This window comes from Protobothrops mucrosquamatus, unplaced genomic scaffold (assembly GCF_001527695.2).
Source record: "Protobothrops mucrosquamatus isolate PMUCROS unplaced genomic scaffold, P.Mucros_1.0 scaffold515, whole genome shotgun sequence".
Classification (NCBI taxonomy): domain Eukaryota; kingdom Metazoa; phylum Chordata; class Lepidosauria; order Squamata; family Viperidae; genus Protobothrops; species Protobothrops mucrosquamatus.
This window is the reverse complement of record NW_015386828.1, coordinates 753,568-771,004: the sequence shown is the minus strand read 5'-3', so window position 1 is coordinate 771,004 and position 17,437 is coordinate 753,568. Positions and strand designations below refer to the sequence as shown.

Below are 17,437 nucleotides of genomic sequence, written 5' to 3'. Positions count from 1 at the left end.
ACTATATTACACTGCTGAGTTCTTTGTATGTGATAAGTACACTTAATATGCATTCCATATTGTTGTAGCAAATGCAGTTCTTATTTAAAAACGTTTTCTCTTTTTGATGTACTAGTGCAGTATTTCCTAACCTTGGGAACTTTAAGAAGTGTGTGGACTTCAATTCCCAGAATTCCCCAGCCATCCTAAGTTTGAGAAATACTATATTAATGAAAAAGTATTATAGGCATGCTCTCTTTTTAACAGCTCGGCCAAGTTTTGTGATTCATCCACAAAACACAGAGGTTCTGGTTGGAGAAAGTGTCACCCTGGAATGTAGTGCAACTGGGCATCCCCAACCACGTATCACATGGACAAAAGGTGACAGAACACCTCTGCCAAATGATTCACGGATCACCATCACTCCATCAGGAGGACTTTATATCCAGAATGTGGAGCAGGAAGAGGGTGGTGAATACACCTGCTTCGCAACCAACAGTCTAGATAGCATCCATGCGACTGCCTTCATTATTGTGCAAGGTAGGCAGCACTTTAAAAGTTGGCTTGGGTTTGACATTTATTCCAACCTGTAGATCATTTAAAATTTTGAAAAGATGCAACAGGATTTTCCCCAAATGGAGGGCATATTTTCAATGCAATCTCATATTAACCGGCTAATATTTGGAAAGTAAAATTGCATATTGACAGCTTTGATATGGTCCTAATGCTTCTTTGAGTGTTTGATAGGTATTTCACATATTGTTATTGTTACCTTACAAATATATATTGTATAGTTGTGATTATATTGTTTTCTTCATAATATAATTTGACTTTAAAAAAAGGAAAGAAAGCAAGGTATTATGAATCCAAAGACTCGGTTAAATCATTGCTAAGATGCCTTTACTTTGGATTTTTGTTTTCATTTATTTTTCATCCAAAGTCTCAAGTGGTCTAGTAATCATGGTATGGTTCCAAGTCTGCATGCGTTTAGCCAGGTACCAAAGATCTGTAATGGAAGTGGTTCTCACTCCATAGTTCGAAGAATACAAAATAAAATATGTTTGTGGTATATACATTCTAAACTGCTTTCATTATTTGTCTCCCTTTTACACAGCTGTACCTCAGTTTACTGTGACCCCTCAAGACAGAAGTGTGATTGAAGGACAGACTGTTGATTTCCCTTGTGAGGCACAAGGTTACCCACAACCAGTCATTGCATGGACTAAAGGAGGTCAGAATTTAAATTAAAACAATATACAAAGCTTAAAAAACTATGAGCACTGATGATGTTACCTAGTTAGGATAATGAAACCTTTGCAAGAAAACAAGCAAGCTCAGAGAGCACCAAGGGACCCCTCATTTCAACCCTGAGCTACAAATATTCTCCTTCATTGAAACTACAGAGTAATTTATTACAGCATGGAAATAAATGTTGAAGTGATTTCTCCGATAGAGCAAAGTTATGAATATTTATTTCCTTGTTATTGCTATTACTTTGGTGTGACTGAATTTAACCAAAATATTCACCATTACTGTTAGTGAATAAGTGAGAGAAAACCAGGGTTGAAGTCTTTGAAGAGCCTATGGAATCCCATATTTTTCTCAGGAGGATACTGCTGCCCACTACATTTACTCTTAGAGGTGAATAGTTTTTCTCCAAGATTATGTCACATGTTCCCTTTATCACACATTTTGTTCCTGTCTTCAGGTTCACCATGAGAATTTCTGAAATGAATAGAAGAAAAATGAGCACATGCAGCTTTTCATTGGATCTCAGTTTACTAACACTTACATGCTATATTATGCTGCACATGAAATAGATTTTATTTAAGTACTATATGTATTGCTTACTTTGCACGGATTCTTGGCAACATACCTCCATATTATTAACTTGATGGCATCAATTTTCAACAAGCCTGATTTTCATGCTCACAAATCGGGAGACTAGAGGATATCCATCCTTTCATATGCAGATGATACTCTGGTCCACCTCAGGAGAGCATGAATCTGTCATCCTGTGTAGGAAAAATCTCCTGCCCAATTATAAAATATCCAAAATCATGATTTAGAGTACAAATATGAACAGAAAATCTAGATTTCAAAGGACCTGTAAGTACCTTGAAGTGTAAAAGGAAACACATTGTGCCTTTGAGGCAGCATAATGATATTTTAACATTAGACACTTCTTTTTCTTCAGGGGCAGATGGTTCTTGCCAGTCTCTTAAAATATATATATTTTTTAAGCCCAAATACTTATTTCTGATCTTATAAGGAATCCAGGTGGAATCTGTGTCACAAACAATACTATGGAAATAGTACTAATGAAATTTTGAAAGCTGTTCTTACTGCCCCAAGAAGCATAGCTAACATTTATCTCTTACCTGAGGTGCGGATGTCTAAAAAGTTGTTATATCTCATGATCAGTTATTAGCTAAATATCTTGTTGTTGCTTTTTAACCAGCCTATTAACCTTTGTATTGGCGGAGGACCATTGTTCAAGCTTCCAGCTCTGGGCCAATTAGAATTACTCTGCCACTTTTAGGACACCCACCCATCTTCCCACAACTCAGATGCCTTGATTGATTTATCACTGGTTGATGTGATAACCATCATTCTATATTAGATATGTGCAAGTATATTGTAGGAAAATAATATCAGAATGTGTGAGTGTATATATATAAGTGGGCCTGAGAGAGAGGGAGTATCAGTAACACCTTCAGAAAGTATTCAAAAGTTAATAGAGGAGGGAGATATTCACTTGGGTTTATAATTGCTTTAGATCTATAGGTAACTTGGAGAGGATGGGGGAAGAAATTCTTAATCTCTTTCTTGTCAGCCATGTCAGTTTTCAGCTGTTTTACTGACTTTCCAACTGTCTTTATCTTTATTAACTTCTTTGATGTTTGAAACATACTGCATTTTTAGACGTTCTGCCAGCTCCCAACCACATTTTAAGATAAGCCCTTGAGATGAACAGCAGCTTCTCTCTGGGCCTCTCTCCCAATTGAGATAGAGAGAGCTTCCTATTTATCACAAGCTTCCTATTTACATCATATAGAATATGGTGGAAATCCTTGAGTCTTTGGAGCACTGCGATTGACTTGTAGCCAGTGGTGGGATTCAGCCAGTTCACACCGGTTCAGTAGAACCGGTAGCTAATTTTTTGTTGACTTTGGCGAACCAGCTGATGCCCTAGCCCTTTTTCGCAAGGCCCAGAACGGACCGCCGGAAGTGTGTGGATGCCACTTCTGGAAGTCCGTTTTCAGCTGGGGAGGCCTCCCCCCAGGCCTCCGAGGCTCAGAATGGACTTCCGGAAGTGGCGTCCACGCAGAGAATTGGTTGTTCATATACCTGAATCTCACCACTGACTGTAGCTATTTACAAAGTCAGAAGTCTCCACAGAAAGGCAGGGTTCTCTATTTGCTCTGTCTTGGAGCAGGAGTTGTGAAGGTTGATCTTTAAAAATGTATTTAGAAGTAATAAAGAAGTTGGCCAAGAAAACTTCCCTATGCTGTAGCATTAGTGGAATAAGTTGTCAGAAAATAAGGAGAATCCTTTTCTGAAGCAGGTCATTAGGAAGCTAAGTTATTGTTCTCAGATCCATAGTTTCCTGCTTAAAGATACCTAGGGAATTATTTGCCTTCTGCCTAGTCAGTGATCTTTACTGATGGAATTAGGTTTGGTATGAGAACAGACTTGAATGGGTTGGATGCATCATTTATTGGGGCATGGGAATAGAGGACATAATCCCAGGTTGATTTCACCAGCGATAACATTGCTGGCACCTTTCTCAGAAAATAATTGAATGTTAACAGTTTTCCTCCAATATCCTTGTAGAAAATTTAAACAAAGTCTTGTGAATATTTAATAGAACTTTTTTCCATCACCTCTTAATTATTTTCTTTTTCCCCTGTTTCTTTGTTGTAAACAAAAGAATATGAATCCGGGTTTGTCTGTCTGTTGCACGTGCAGTTCATGATTTAATTTTAAAAATTCTTCTTTCAGGTAGTCAGTTGTCGGTAGATAGAAGACACTTAGTTTTGTCTTCTGGAACTCTGAGAATTTCCGCAGTGGCTTTACATGATCAAGGACAATACGAATGTCAGGCGGTCAACATTGTAGGATCTCAAAGAGTTGCTGTCCATCTGAATGTACAGCCAAGAGGTAAGCTTGCATAAGCGAATTTGCATGCAATTCTTTTTTCTTTTACATTTTTAAATATTTAAATTTTAAACTGTTTTTAAAAGTTTTTTCTCTTTTGCTAAGGCAGTGATGTCATTTTATTTTAAAAAGTATTTTTAAGCTTTGCTTTCTGTGGCTAACTTACATTTGCCATATTGTAACTATGTTGATTGTGTGGTAGTTCAAAGATCTAGCACATGACTTTTTCTTGTCAATACAACTGGACTTTGTTTTCTTGCAAAAAAAACCCCATTTTGTTTACTGAAATGAATTGACAAAACTAAATATGCTCTAGGTGAGGGCCCCCTGAAATGGATGAGGACAATTGTGGAGGGGCAACAAAAGGATTAATAGTTCAACCCCATACATTTCTGATTAGCACTCTGATCTGAGCCAGGTCCCCAAGCTTCCTTTTGAATACAGTAATGATACCTTTGCTAATTGCATGTTTAAATAAAACTTAACTGAAATCCAAAATGCAGCTATTACTGGGTAGATAGAGAGCTGAGGAGAAGTGCCTAATGCTGGGTTTGATTGAGGGCAATAGAAGAAGGGGACGACAGAGAATGAGGTGGCTGGATGGAGTCACTGAAGCAGTAGGCGTGAACTTAAATGGACTCCAGAAGATGGTAGAGGACAGGAAGACCTGGAGGAACATTGTCCATGGGGTCGCGATGGGTCGGACACGACTTCGCAATTAACAACAACAAAGAGAGCTGAGGAGCAGAGAACATTATATGTGGAAAAATAGGAGAAAAATAGGAACTTCATAGCTGTTAAATCATAATGGTGCATTATTCCTTGTACTAGGAAAGGAATGTTAGCATGGAGAGTTGGGAAAAAATGGCTAAGAAACTAAATAAAGTCTCTATCCTGAATCAAGTCTTTGGAATGAGCTTACATTCATGTTTTATATAATTATAAATTATAATTATTATTTGGTCAATAGACCTAAAAGAAATGTATTCAATCCTTAATGTTAGATAAATTCTATTCTGCACTAAATATTAATAGTAGGATTTTGTTAGATTGAAAACTAGGTGATTATGATTTGAATAAAATTGTTTATTTAAAAAAAATTATCTGCTTGATATTTCGTTCTGGGAATCTTTATTTTAGTAACTCCTGTGTTTGCTAATGTTCCAAGTGACATGACAGTGGAAGTGGGTACAAATGTACAGGTTCCATGCAGTTCTCAAGGAGAGCCAGAACCAGTAATAACATGGAATAAGGTACTGCATGCCAGTTTCATATTTCTAACTTCTTGCAGAGTTCAGTTTGTAAGAAGAACATGTTTGCTTCTTCTCTGTGTAATGTGTTTACCTTTCCTTTGTCTGAAACCATCTGTTGTAGAGGCTACTCAAAAGGCAGTGAGATTTTAATTGACAGGCTACTTTGATAAGAGTTTGAATTGCTACACTGATCATCTAATTCTGATTATAGGTAGTCCTTAACTACGACCACCATTGAACCCAAAATTTCTTTTGCTAAGTGAGAATTGTTAAGTGAGTTTGGCCCCATTTTACGACCTTTCTTTTCACAAATGTTAAGTGAATCACTGCCGTTAAGTTAGTAACACAATTTTTAAGTGAATCTGGTTTCCCCATTGGCTTTGCTTCTAAGGAAGGTCGCGAAAGGGACCCGCAAACTGCAACCATTCTAAATATGAGTCCATTGCCAAGCATCCAAATTTTAATCGTGTAACCATGGGGATGATGCCACTGTCATAAGTGTGAAAAACAGTCACTAGTCACTTTTCAGAGCCCTTGTAACTTTAAACACTTACTAAATAAATGGTTGTAAGTTGAGGACTGCCTGTTTACGTGGTATATACAAGTTCATTTTAAGTATTAGGAAACACTATGTGTATTCCCAGGTAGAGCTGAAAAAAAATGTCCAGATAAATACAACCACTAAAATACAGTTTTTATTCTATGGCGATTATGATGGAAAGCTTGAAGGCATTTTTTTCTACACAAAGCATATATGCCTTGCAAATTATACACAGATAATCCTGGGTTATGACAGCCTTGGAAAGGGTGCTTCCAGCTATTATAAAACATGCCATTTCCCTTTCTCCGTGGTCACATGACCACATTTTGGTTGCTTGGCAACTAGCTCACATTTACGACTGGCTGCTGAGAGCCCCACTGTCATATGATTGCCATTTGCAATCCTCTCTGCCTGCTTCTTCCCAAAGTCAGTGGGGAAGGTAACAGGGAAGGCTGCAAGCAGAGGGGAGGGAGCAGAGCGGAGCTCCTTCCACAGCCTCCTGAAGGATTTAATCTCTATGCATGAAGGGGGGCTGAAATTGTTTGGTGGGCTGAAGGAACCGAACTGGAACTTTTAGGATTTCAGCTCCATTCAGCTGAAATTCTGAAGATTCCAGTTCTGATCCTGAAGCCTGCCAAAGGATTTCCCCTCCATGCATGGGGGGGGGGGATCCCTCAGTGGGCTGCAGAAACAGAGCTGAAATCCTGAAATGCATGGGGTAAATCCTTGGGTGGACTGGAGAAACAATTGAAAGTGAAAGGGCTATTGGACTCCTCCCAACAGACAGCTCTTTTGCTCTCTCCACTTAATGACCCAAGAGATCACTTAACAATTGAAACAGAGGAGTGCTGGGATTGTGGTCATTGAGCAAAGCAGTCATGTGTTTCTTAACCACTTTGCTCAAAATCCGAAATTCAGGTTCCAGTTGTGGCCATAAGTCAAAGACTGTCTACATTATATCTCAAATAGTCAAATTATAAATCTGTAAGGCTGAGGTGAACTTGTATTTCTAGTCCATGGCAACAATTTAAATCAACTTTTCTAAGGCCAGACCTGCATAACTTAATAACCAGCAAGTCAAATGTAAGTTTTCAGCAACTTTTGAGGCTCTTGATAAACTCTCAAAGCTGAGTCCAAACTTAGTTCTGTCTAGGATAAATCTCCTAAAGCAGACATGTCAAACTCGCGACGTCACGTGACGTCGCGCAACGTATCGGAGCTTTTTCGCCATTGCCGGCAATGGGGTGGGCACGGCTCTGGTATGATGAAACCAGCCCGCGGACCGGCAGTTTGACACCCCTGTCCTAAAGGCAATCAGATTCAGTCAGAGCTAACTTTGACCACTAACTTAAATGAGTCTCCTCTAAGCATGATTAAATCTGGATCCAAAGCACTGAGTAGAAACCAAGAGGTCTGCTCATATGATGGTACTTTTTCTTTTTTCTCCTACCTCCACCATTCTCTTGTGTATGGTGCATCTGCTGTAGAACATTTTCTTCTAAAGGAGCATATTCGGAGGGCATATTCTGGGGTGCAGGAAGAAGTGAGGGAATCACACTTTTCTGTTCTGCAGAAGAGGTAGTCCCATCAATGGTGTTTGCTATTTTCCTGGGAGACTTTACAATAATGCTTCTTAAACAGTTTAACCCTATTACAACTTTTCCAGTCTTGAATAATATAATTACACCCCCCCTCAAAAAAACCCAGATTTTTTTCCCCACAAACTTCTCAGCAGTAGCAGTCCCAAACTGGATCCTAAATAACAATTTCAGATTGCTCCATTAACTGCAGGATATACCCAAATTACCCCAAGTTTAAAAACCACTGCCTTAGAACATGGCTAGGCTTTTAAAATGCAGATTATGCATATGAATCGAGAATTCCTTATCTGTCAGGGTTGGAAATTTAAATTTATGTTTTCCTTTGACCAAATTAAAAAACGCAACAAACACCTTCAAACAATTTAGTTCTTCTAAAACACTGCCTAAGTTATGGAATATCTTGGCCTTTTGATTGCTACAGGATGGTGTTCAGGTGACAGAAAGTGGGAAATTCCATGTTAGCTCTGAAGGATTTCTTACTATTCGAGATGTTGGGCCAGCAGATCAAGGCCGTTATGAATGCGTAGCAAGGAATACAATTGGATATTCCTCAGTTAGCATGGTACTAACTGTGAACGGTAAGATTTATACCATTAGAATAGACAACTGCAGATTAATTATTGTGCACAATTATCGAATTATTAAAAATTTTCAGTGTAATGCATAAGAATTTTGGAGGAATTATTAAATTTGACTTTAATAATCACCTCTCCTTCAGTAACGTATTTAGTAAAACTCCTAAACTGGCACTAAGTAGCATGTTTTTTGGTTGTGAGTTTAAATCAAGGACAGATAGTCTAATACTTAAATAATTATTTAATGGACAATTATTTAATGTTCAGTTGTAATAGTTTATTTCAAAAGCTTTGGAGAAATTATAGTTACCAATGGACACAAAAATACCAAGAGAAGATTTGTTGGCAGAAAAAGTTTCGGGTTTCTCATATTCATTATATTCCTTTTTTTGTACTTTCTTTTATCTAAAGCAGGGGTTTATTAAACTCCATGGATAGATTTCATGGAATCCATGAACATGAATGAGAGAAATGTCCTAGCTTTATTTTCACCACTTCACTAAGTGAAATTTAGATTGCCTTGTTATTGATTTAAAGGATTTTTTTTTAAAAAAACCCACATATTGCATATTTATTATTTTTATATTTTGATCATTTTAAGAATAATTTAAGAATTGTTTTTAAGAATAATTAGTTTCTTTTATAGTTCAGTCTGGGTCAATGTATTTCATGTTTTTGAATATATTTTTATGAGAAGGAATTGGGTTTAATCATACTCAGAGGTGGCATGACACAAAAAGCTTTTCTAGACAAAATCTATAAGTTCTTGTCATGTTTAGGGCATGATGGGATAATGACTGCAATTATTTTTCTTTTTTAATAATAGTAGCAAATTACAAAGGGAGAAAAACAAGGATATTATACTATTGAATAACATATATTATTTATCTAATAGCATATTAGATAATAATAGTGTTGCCAGGCAACAAAAGGTTGTGCTTTATACTTGCACCTAAAATGAGCACTCCTGATCAATCATTCTTTTCAAGGGCATTCCAGCCTCAATTCTCCACATTGCATATTCTGTAGCTAGAGAGCTTACTCACTCATTTTGATTGTGCTGAAGAATTTTTTCCTGAAAAAGAAATTGAAAGCATATTTTTAAGTTATGATTGTGAAAGAGTAATACTTTTCTCCTAGAAAATTTTGCACTTTTATAACATTACCACCAGACGAGTAACTGTATAGAAAATTGCAAATAGAAATTTATTTTTAATACCAAAATAATGTTATGTCTAGACTTTGCTTAACTGTGTAACTCTGAAAAAATGTTTAATTTCCCCTTTTTCTTTTTAGTTCCTGATGTGAGTCGAAATGGAGACCCATTTGTAGCAAGCTCTATTGTTGAAGCTATTGCTACTGTTGACAGAGCAATAAACTCCACACGCACACATTTGTTTGATAGGTATTGCATATACTGTATAATTGGAAGGATTTGTTTACATCATAATAATATATTGGTTTATCTCTTATTTACTTGATTACTTTAGTTGATCTTGACTTGGCATCGCTATACTCTAATTCAGGGGTAGTCAACCTTGGCTCTTTTATGACTCGTGGACTTCAACTCCCAGAATTTCTGAGCCAGCTGTGCTGGCTCAGGAATTCTGGGAGTTGAAGTCCACGAGTCATAAAAGAGCCAAGGTTGACTACCCCTGCTGTAATTCTTACAATTATTTTAGTTGGTTTTTTTCAGTTTCCTATCCTTTCACAAATAGACCAGTTCACGTCTTTGTATAAAAGACTAGATGACAATAGTCTTTTTCCCCATTGGGTGCTGGAACCTTCCTCCTTTATGTCTTGTGGGTATTTCCATTGGGTCATACCAACTGAAAGGGAGGCCAGTTTAAAGTGAAGGCTGCTAAACATGTGGAAATGAAAGTTCTTGAAATTTAATATTATATTCCTTGATGGCTTAGCAAAAGATTCCTCTTGCAGCTGTCAGATGCTAATTTTTTTAAAAATCTTTTTTTTATTGGCTTGCAGTACTGGATAATTACTTGAGGTATGTACTGTAAATTGTTTAGAGATGTTTAATATAAGCATTATTACTAAACTTGAATAGCATTAGGATTAAAACTAGAGTTACTTAATCTTATGCGTCTAGACGCTATGTTTATTTTTTGTCTTTTTCTTGTTAATGTATTAGTCGCCCTCGATCTCCAAATGATTTACTAGCCCTATTTCGATACCCAAGAGATCCTTACACTGTTGAACAAGCAAGAGCTGGAGAAATATTTGAAAGGACACTACAACTAATTCAGGAACACGTACAAGATGGTTTAATGGTTGACCTTAATGGAACAAGTCAGTGTTTTTCTTTTGCATACTGTAAGAGTGTATGACATGAGGCCAGAGTATTTAACCTCTAATCACCTCTTCTCTCATCCTGAATTGTGGCTTTTCTGTTGTGAACGTATATACAAGGTTTGACTTACTGTGATCAGAGCCATATTCCAATATATTCTGTTGCCCATTATGTGAAAACGAGTATGTATGTAATCTAATGTCTTTTTTTCTCCTCTCTACTGAATACGGTGAGAGAAATATGTTATCCAGCAGTGCTTTTCACATAAAAATTCTGCCATCAGATGCACAGTCACAAGTGAATGGGATACATGGTGTGGCCAACTTTTTCCTTTTCCATTCTTGTCTCTTCTCATTTTTGTATGAGATTAGTGTGTCATTTTTAAATTTTTGAAACATGTCCAGGCTCCTCTGTTAGCATCTGTCAAATAGCCATTTTCTGTTTCATGTTCCATTGCATCTGCACCATATCTCTAATGTCAGTCAGCAGACCTTGAGTACAGAATTGTTCTGTAAAATAAGTAAAAGTCAAAATAGATTTATAAAAAGTGGAGTGAATCATTTTCTGGGATTAAAAAGACTGGGTAAACTATAAAAAAGAAGGGGCCAGCTGTGGGATTAAATTATAAATACCAGTGCATTGGAGAAACACAAGGGAAGTGAGAGGGGGGAGAGCAAGATGAAACTACAGAAAATAACCAGAAGCAAGGGTCATGGTCTTCAAGATTAAGTTCACACAATTGATAACAAAGTTAATCTCAAATGAAAGAAAATAAATTGGCCTTTCTTAGATTTGTCATATTATTTTTTTGGGAAAGGCCCCTCCCCCAAAAATAGATGCTTTGGTATTTATAAAAGCAACATCAGTTTTTGTTTTGGTGCGAACATCCAGTGTTTCAAAAACTGGGCCTAAATATTTAGCATATGTCAGATAAAATCTCTGAGATGAGCCAAATTCGGATTTTTCTGCTTAATTCTAGAAGCAGCAGAAGTTAAAATTCAAAAGCAATTATTTAGTCATTCTTCCATTTTCTGCTTCTGAGATAAATTCCAAAGTATTTGATTTAGACTAAAATGTTAGAGAAGCTAAATGAAAGGGACTTAATAAAAACAGTCTAGTGTTATTAACCAGATTTAGCATGTGAAAAGAAGTATCTTTTGCTTAGCATATTTCCTGTGTTTTGACTGTTTCTACAACTTTATTTCTAGAAACTGTTTAAGACTTAACTTCAGATTCTAGATTGGGAAATGTGCAAGATTTGTGAGCATCTGCTTTGTCAGTTTGGAATGTCATCAGATTGAGTAACATAAGCTTCCCAAAGACGTCTGCAGCTGAACAGATCATTTATGCAGTTATTTATCACATGGTTGCATATACAGATACCAAAGCCAAATCGGTTAACTTGCTAAAACAAAATAAATCACTTGTAGCAGCACTATTCAACAGTTTTTTAAAAAATTATAAGTTAATGCAATTTTCTTAATAAATAATAAGAGAATTGCATTAATTTATATTTTTTTAAAAACGACTTTTTAAAAGCTTTTATTGATTAATTTGATTTTTACCCTGCATTTATTACTTTATGAGTAATTTATTTTTCTCTCTTTTATCTGTTTCAGGCTATCACTATAATGATCTGGTATCTCCACAGTATTTGAATCTGATTGCCAACCTGTCAGGCTGCACTGCCCACAGGCGTGTGAATAACTGTTCGGACATGTGCTACCATCAGAAATACAGGACACATGACGGCACATGCAATAATCTGCAGCATCCAATGTGGGGAGCCTCTCTAACAGCCTTTGAACGAATGCTGAAATCAGTCTATGAAAATGGTTTTAATTTGCCAAGGGGCATTGGATCTAATCGACATTACAATGGACATACGCTCCCAATGCCACGTTTGGTATCCACTACATTAATAGGGACGGAAGCAATAACTCCAGATGACCAGTTCAGTCATATGTTAATGCAGTGGGGCCAATTCCTGGATCATGACCTTGACTCCACAGTGGCTGCCCTAAGCGAAGCCAGATTTTCAGACGGTCAGCACTGCAGTTCAGTTTGTACCAATGACCCTCCGTGTTTCTCTATCATGATCCCACCTAATGATCCTCGGGTCCGAAATGGAGCACGGTGCATGTTTTTTGTACGTTCCAGTCCCGTGTGTGGGAGTGGTATGACCTCCCTCCTCATGAACTCCGTCTACCCACGAGAACAAATCAATCAATTGACCTCGTACATTGACGCGTCCAATGTATATGGCAACTCAGAGCACGAAGCGCAAGAGATCAGGGACTTGGCAAGTCACAGGGGCCTCCTGAGGCAGGGCATTGTGCAGAGATCAGGAAAACCTCTCCTTCCATTTGCAACTGGCCCTCCGACAGAGTGCATGAGGGATGAGAATGAGAGCCCAATTCCCTGCTTCTTTGCCGGAGACCATCGAGCCAATGAACAGCTGGGACTCACCAGTATGCATACACTGTGGTTTCGGGAACACAACAGAATTGCTACTGAACTGCTGAAGCTCAACCCACACTGGGATGGCGATACCATATATCACGAAACCCGTAAAGTTGTCGGTGCAGAGATGCAACATATAACCTACAGCCACTGGCTGCCTAAAATCCTGGGAGTGGTAGGCTTGAAGATGCTTGGTGAATACAAAGGTTATGATCCCAATGTTAACTCTGGCATAACAAATGAATTTGCAACTGCAGCTTTTAGGTTTGGACACACCTTGATCAACCCCATCCTATATCGGTTGGACGAGAATTTCGCAACTATTCCTCAGGGCCACATACCTCTACATAAAGCTTTCTTTTCCCCATTCCGGATTGTAAACGAAGGAGGCATCGATCCGCTTCTTAGAGGGTTATTTGGCGCTGCTGGTAAGATGAGGGTGACTTCTCAGTTGTTGAACACTGAATTGACGGAGAGACTTTTCTCTATGGCCCGAGCGGTAGCTTTAGATTTGGCCGCGATGAATATTCAGAGAGGGAGAGATCATGGAATCCCACCATACCATGAATTTAGAGTTTACTGTAATCTGTCTTCAGCACACACATTTGAAGATCTAAGAAATGAAATAAAGGATCCTGAAATCAGAGAAAAACTCACACGGTAAGTTCCCCGTCTCAGTGCTATTTTTGTCGGTAGGTTATTGAGGTGTTCTAACAGAAAGGAGAAGCTGTTCGTGCAGAACTGTATGCTGTATACTTGAAACTTCCCATATATTGGTTTCATACATATTTCAGAAGGAGATCCAGATCCATTTTTTATTATATTGGGTGAAGGTTTTAATCTTCTCATATACAAGTGGTCCTTGACTTACGACCACAAAGGAGCCCAAAATTTCCATTGCTAAGCAAGACGGTTGTTCAGTGAGTTTTGCCCCATTTTATGACCTTTCTTTCCACCGTTGTTAGGCAAATCACAGCAGTTGTTAAGTTAGTAGCACAGTTGTTGAGGGAATCTGACTTGCCCACTGACTTCTGCTTGTCAGAAGGTTGCAAAAGATTGTCCCATGATCCTGGGACACTGCAATCGTCATAAATACATGCCAGTTTCCAAGAGTCCGAATTTTGATCACATGACCATGGGGATGCTGCAATGGTGGTAAGTGTGAAAAACAGTCATAAGTGCCATTGTAAGTCAGTCATTAAATGAATGGTTGTAAATCAAGAATTATGTGTACTATAAAAGTGAAGAGCTAACTTCTGTGCTTTCTGAGCTGCATTGTTTACCAGAAAAATTTCTGGGTTCAAGATTGGTTATTACCTATAAATCCTTACATTGTTTGACCTAATTCTTTATAGGACTGTCTGTTTCCTGTAGTATTTGCCTATCCTATATAAGACAGACTTGGTCCCAGTGATTAAACACATCACTTAGAGCAGGGGTAGACAACCTTGGCTCTTTTATGACTCATGGACTTCAACTCCCAGAAGTCCATGGCTGGCTCAGGAATTCTGGGAGTTGAAGTCCACGAGTCATAAAAGAGCCAAGGTTGCCTACCCCTGACCTAGACCCAGGGAGCAGGTCTGCAGTGCCTGTCCCCTGGACAGCATCCCCATCCAGAGATTAGTTTGGCCCCTACCCGGCCCTTCTTTAAGTGAACACTAAAAATATGGCTCTTTTCTCAGGCCTTGGGTAGCATGTCTGGTGGATCCCTCTAGGTTGGCAGTGATGTGGGGAGGGGGAATTGCCAATTTCATTGTTCCCTTGGACAATTTTGCTTGTTGTATAACATTTTTCCTGTTTTGGGTTTAATGAAGATGTTCAGAGTCATTTTTGAAGTTGGGTGGCCTAGAATCTGGACAGATAAATAAACCATGTGATTCCTGAAGAGGAGGCTGCATTGCTGGTCTCCTCACCCACCATCCCAGCATGTCCTTGACCTTTCCAAGGAATCTAGGAAATATTAACATTTGCAGTTGGAAGGCCTATAAACGTAAATATCTCTCTGCAAGCTGTCAGTTTTCTTTCAGAAGGCTGAATACAAACATTTAAGTCACCCAGAAATCCATGAAGTTATGTTAAGTAGAATTTATTACCGAGCAGCTAAGAAGTCATGATGAAAAAATTCTAATAACTGCCACATGTCCAATGCAAGTTTGGTTCTTATAGAAATGGTCAAAATTCCTTGTGCCTGTTTCTTCTGCTCCCTTTGTGCAGAGGATTATCCGGCATTTATCTTATTTAAACATCTCTGAGACAAAGACTCTCTTCTCTTTTGGATATAAATGTTTGTTTTGGTAACAGCAACATCTAGCCATCCAATCGTTTACTTTTAACCATGTGAGAACTAAATTTCACATAAGCTTTCATACAACAAATGTTTACCCTTAATTCATGGTCAGTTGGAGATGTAGATAATCAGCTCATTCTTCATTGTAGCTGTTTTCTCTAGTTTTCATAATTATACCCTGGATTTGAAGGAATTCAATTTGTATGCCAAAGTACAGTATGTATGTATGTATGTATGTATGTATGTATTGTATATGAAGACTCCTCACATCTATATATTATTATAAAGTCACTTTTGAAAGTTTTTTTTTTTAAAAAATCAAATGATTTCCTGCCATTCTAAATGGAAAATAGTATACATTTCACAGTGTGTTCACAAATTTGATGGCTATATACAAGCTTTACATACAGAGAATGGTAGTGCACAGATTTTGCCAGATGTTTTCTAGAAAGTTCCTTGAACCAACCAAAGTTTATTATGTTGGATATCATATTCTGTACCAGCAATTCAGGTGTACAGAACCTTGTTTTGGAAATCAGCTTATACTGTATAAGGCCAATGCTTCTTTACCTTTTTAAAAGCATTTTTAAAAAACTAGGAAGCATACTTTTTTCCCCCCTACCATATGAAGTTAATTTCCATCTCTGAAGACAGTTGCATTCTACACAGGTTCAAATATTAGTCTTTCTGTAATATGTGCAGAAAACAGAGACTGCTGGTTTTGAACTTTGTAGATTCAGAACTAAATCTAGTGAGCACTGTTTCAAATTAACACATATTCAGAGTAAATGTGTCAAGCAAAAATTGAGCAAAAAGATATAACAAATCCAGAATAATATCTTTTAATTGTAGTTTTTAAAATTCAATATAATACTGAATTCATACTTTGGGTCATCTACAATCATTTATTTTTCTTGTACAGATTATATGGTTCACCACTGAACATAGATTTATTTCCTGCTCTTATGCTAGAAGATCTAGTTCCTGGAAGCAGGTTGGGACCTACACTGATGTGTCTCTTGAGCACACAGTTTAAACGTCTCCGAGATGGAGACAGGTAAGTTTGGTATAAAACTGTTCATTCTTACACTTTGAAGCATTCCAGTGAGAAGATAACCACCTAGAACCAAACATGTAACAACAGTGAGCAATCCTCCTCTTTGCAACTGACTCTTATCATTTGTGAAGAGCCATTTCTTCACAAGTATGCCACAGGAATTGGCAGCAGAGAAGACTTTATTGTGTGAAGTGAATGGCAGTAGCATTTAGACTTATATACCGCTCCACAGTGCTTTACAGCCCTCTCTAAGCGGTTTACAGAGTCAGCATAATTGTCCCCAACAATCTGGCTCCTCATTTTACCTCGGAAGGATGGAAGGCTGAGTCAACCTTGAGCCTGTCAGGATCAAACTGCTGGCAGTAGGTAGAATTAGCCTGCAATACTTCATTCTAACCACTGCACCACCACACAGTATGTGCAGGATTTAGGATCACAAGGAAACATTTGAATGCAAAGCTCTTCTTGTCACAGATTCCTTGTTGCATACCATTATATTGTCATTGTGGACATTAATGCTTTGCTGATTCAAAGCATGACAGAAGGAATTGTGAGGCCTTGCAACTCATTTTGAGTTATCCATGATGAGTTTATATTTATTCAGATAATGCCAAAACATATGCCTCAACTAGAAATATAGATATGTTTTTTTAACAATCTAAAAAACCTTTTCAAGAACTATCAGTAAAAGTAACAACATAGAGAGAAAAGAATCCATGTAGTGCCATTAAATATACTTTAAACGTTCTATTAATGTGAATATATTCCTTACTTTTCTTGGTACTGAATCCTTTACACTGAATACTGACTAACAATTTATTCTTACTTCATGTGAGACTACAGGTTATGGTATGAGAACCCAGGTGTGTTTACTCCAGCACAGTTGACTCAGGTCAAACAGTCCTCCCTTGCAAGAATTCTCTGTGACAATGGGGACAACATAACCAGAGTACAACGTGATGTTTTTAGAGTGGCTGAGTTCCCACATGGTTACGGAAGCTGTGCTGAAATTCCTAAAGTGGATCTCAGGATGTGGCAAGACTGCTGTGAAGGTATAGCCATATGTATTCCCCTGCTCCATCTTTTTTCTTTCTTTGAAGAAGCAGGGCTTACAATTTTCAAGTAAAATAACACAGTGAAACACTTAAACATCCTGAGTAGGCGAGTCTAATAAAGCTAGTTATACGATTGTTTTTCCCATTAACAGTCAGG

The 17,437-nt window shown here is 37.8% G+C and overlaps 1 protein-coding gene across 1 annotated transcript in view; it reads left to right on the top strand.

Annotated features, from left to right (window-relative positions):
* PXDN (peroxidasin) overlaps positions 1-17,437 on the top strand; it is a 75,079-nt gene that overhangs the window by 45,575 nt on the left and 12,067 nt on the right. The window contains exons 10-19 of the mRNA XM_015816875.1: positions 247-519; positions 1,094-1,210; positions 3,985-4,143; positions 5,281-5,393; positions 7,957-8,113; positions 9,407-9,515; positions 10,260-10,417; positions 12,038-13,541; positions 16,091-16,225; positions 17,069-17,277. Of these exons, the coding sequence (XP_015672361.1) occupies positions 247-519; positions 1,094-1,210; positions 3,985-4,143; positions 5,281-5,393; positions 7,957-8,113; positions 9,407-9,515; positions 10,260-10,417; positions 12,038-13,541; positions 16,091-16,225; positions 17,069-17,277 (2,934 nt within the window). The remainder of the gene's footprint in view (positions 1-246; positions 520-1,093; positions 1,211-3,984; positions 4,144-5,280; positions 5,394-7,956; positions 8,114-9,406; positions 9,516-10,259; positions 10,418-12,037; positions 13,542-16,090; positions 16,226-17,068; positions 17,278-17,437) is intronic.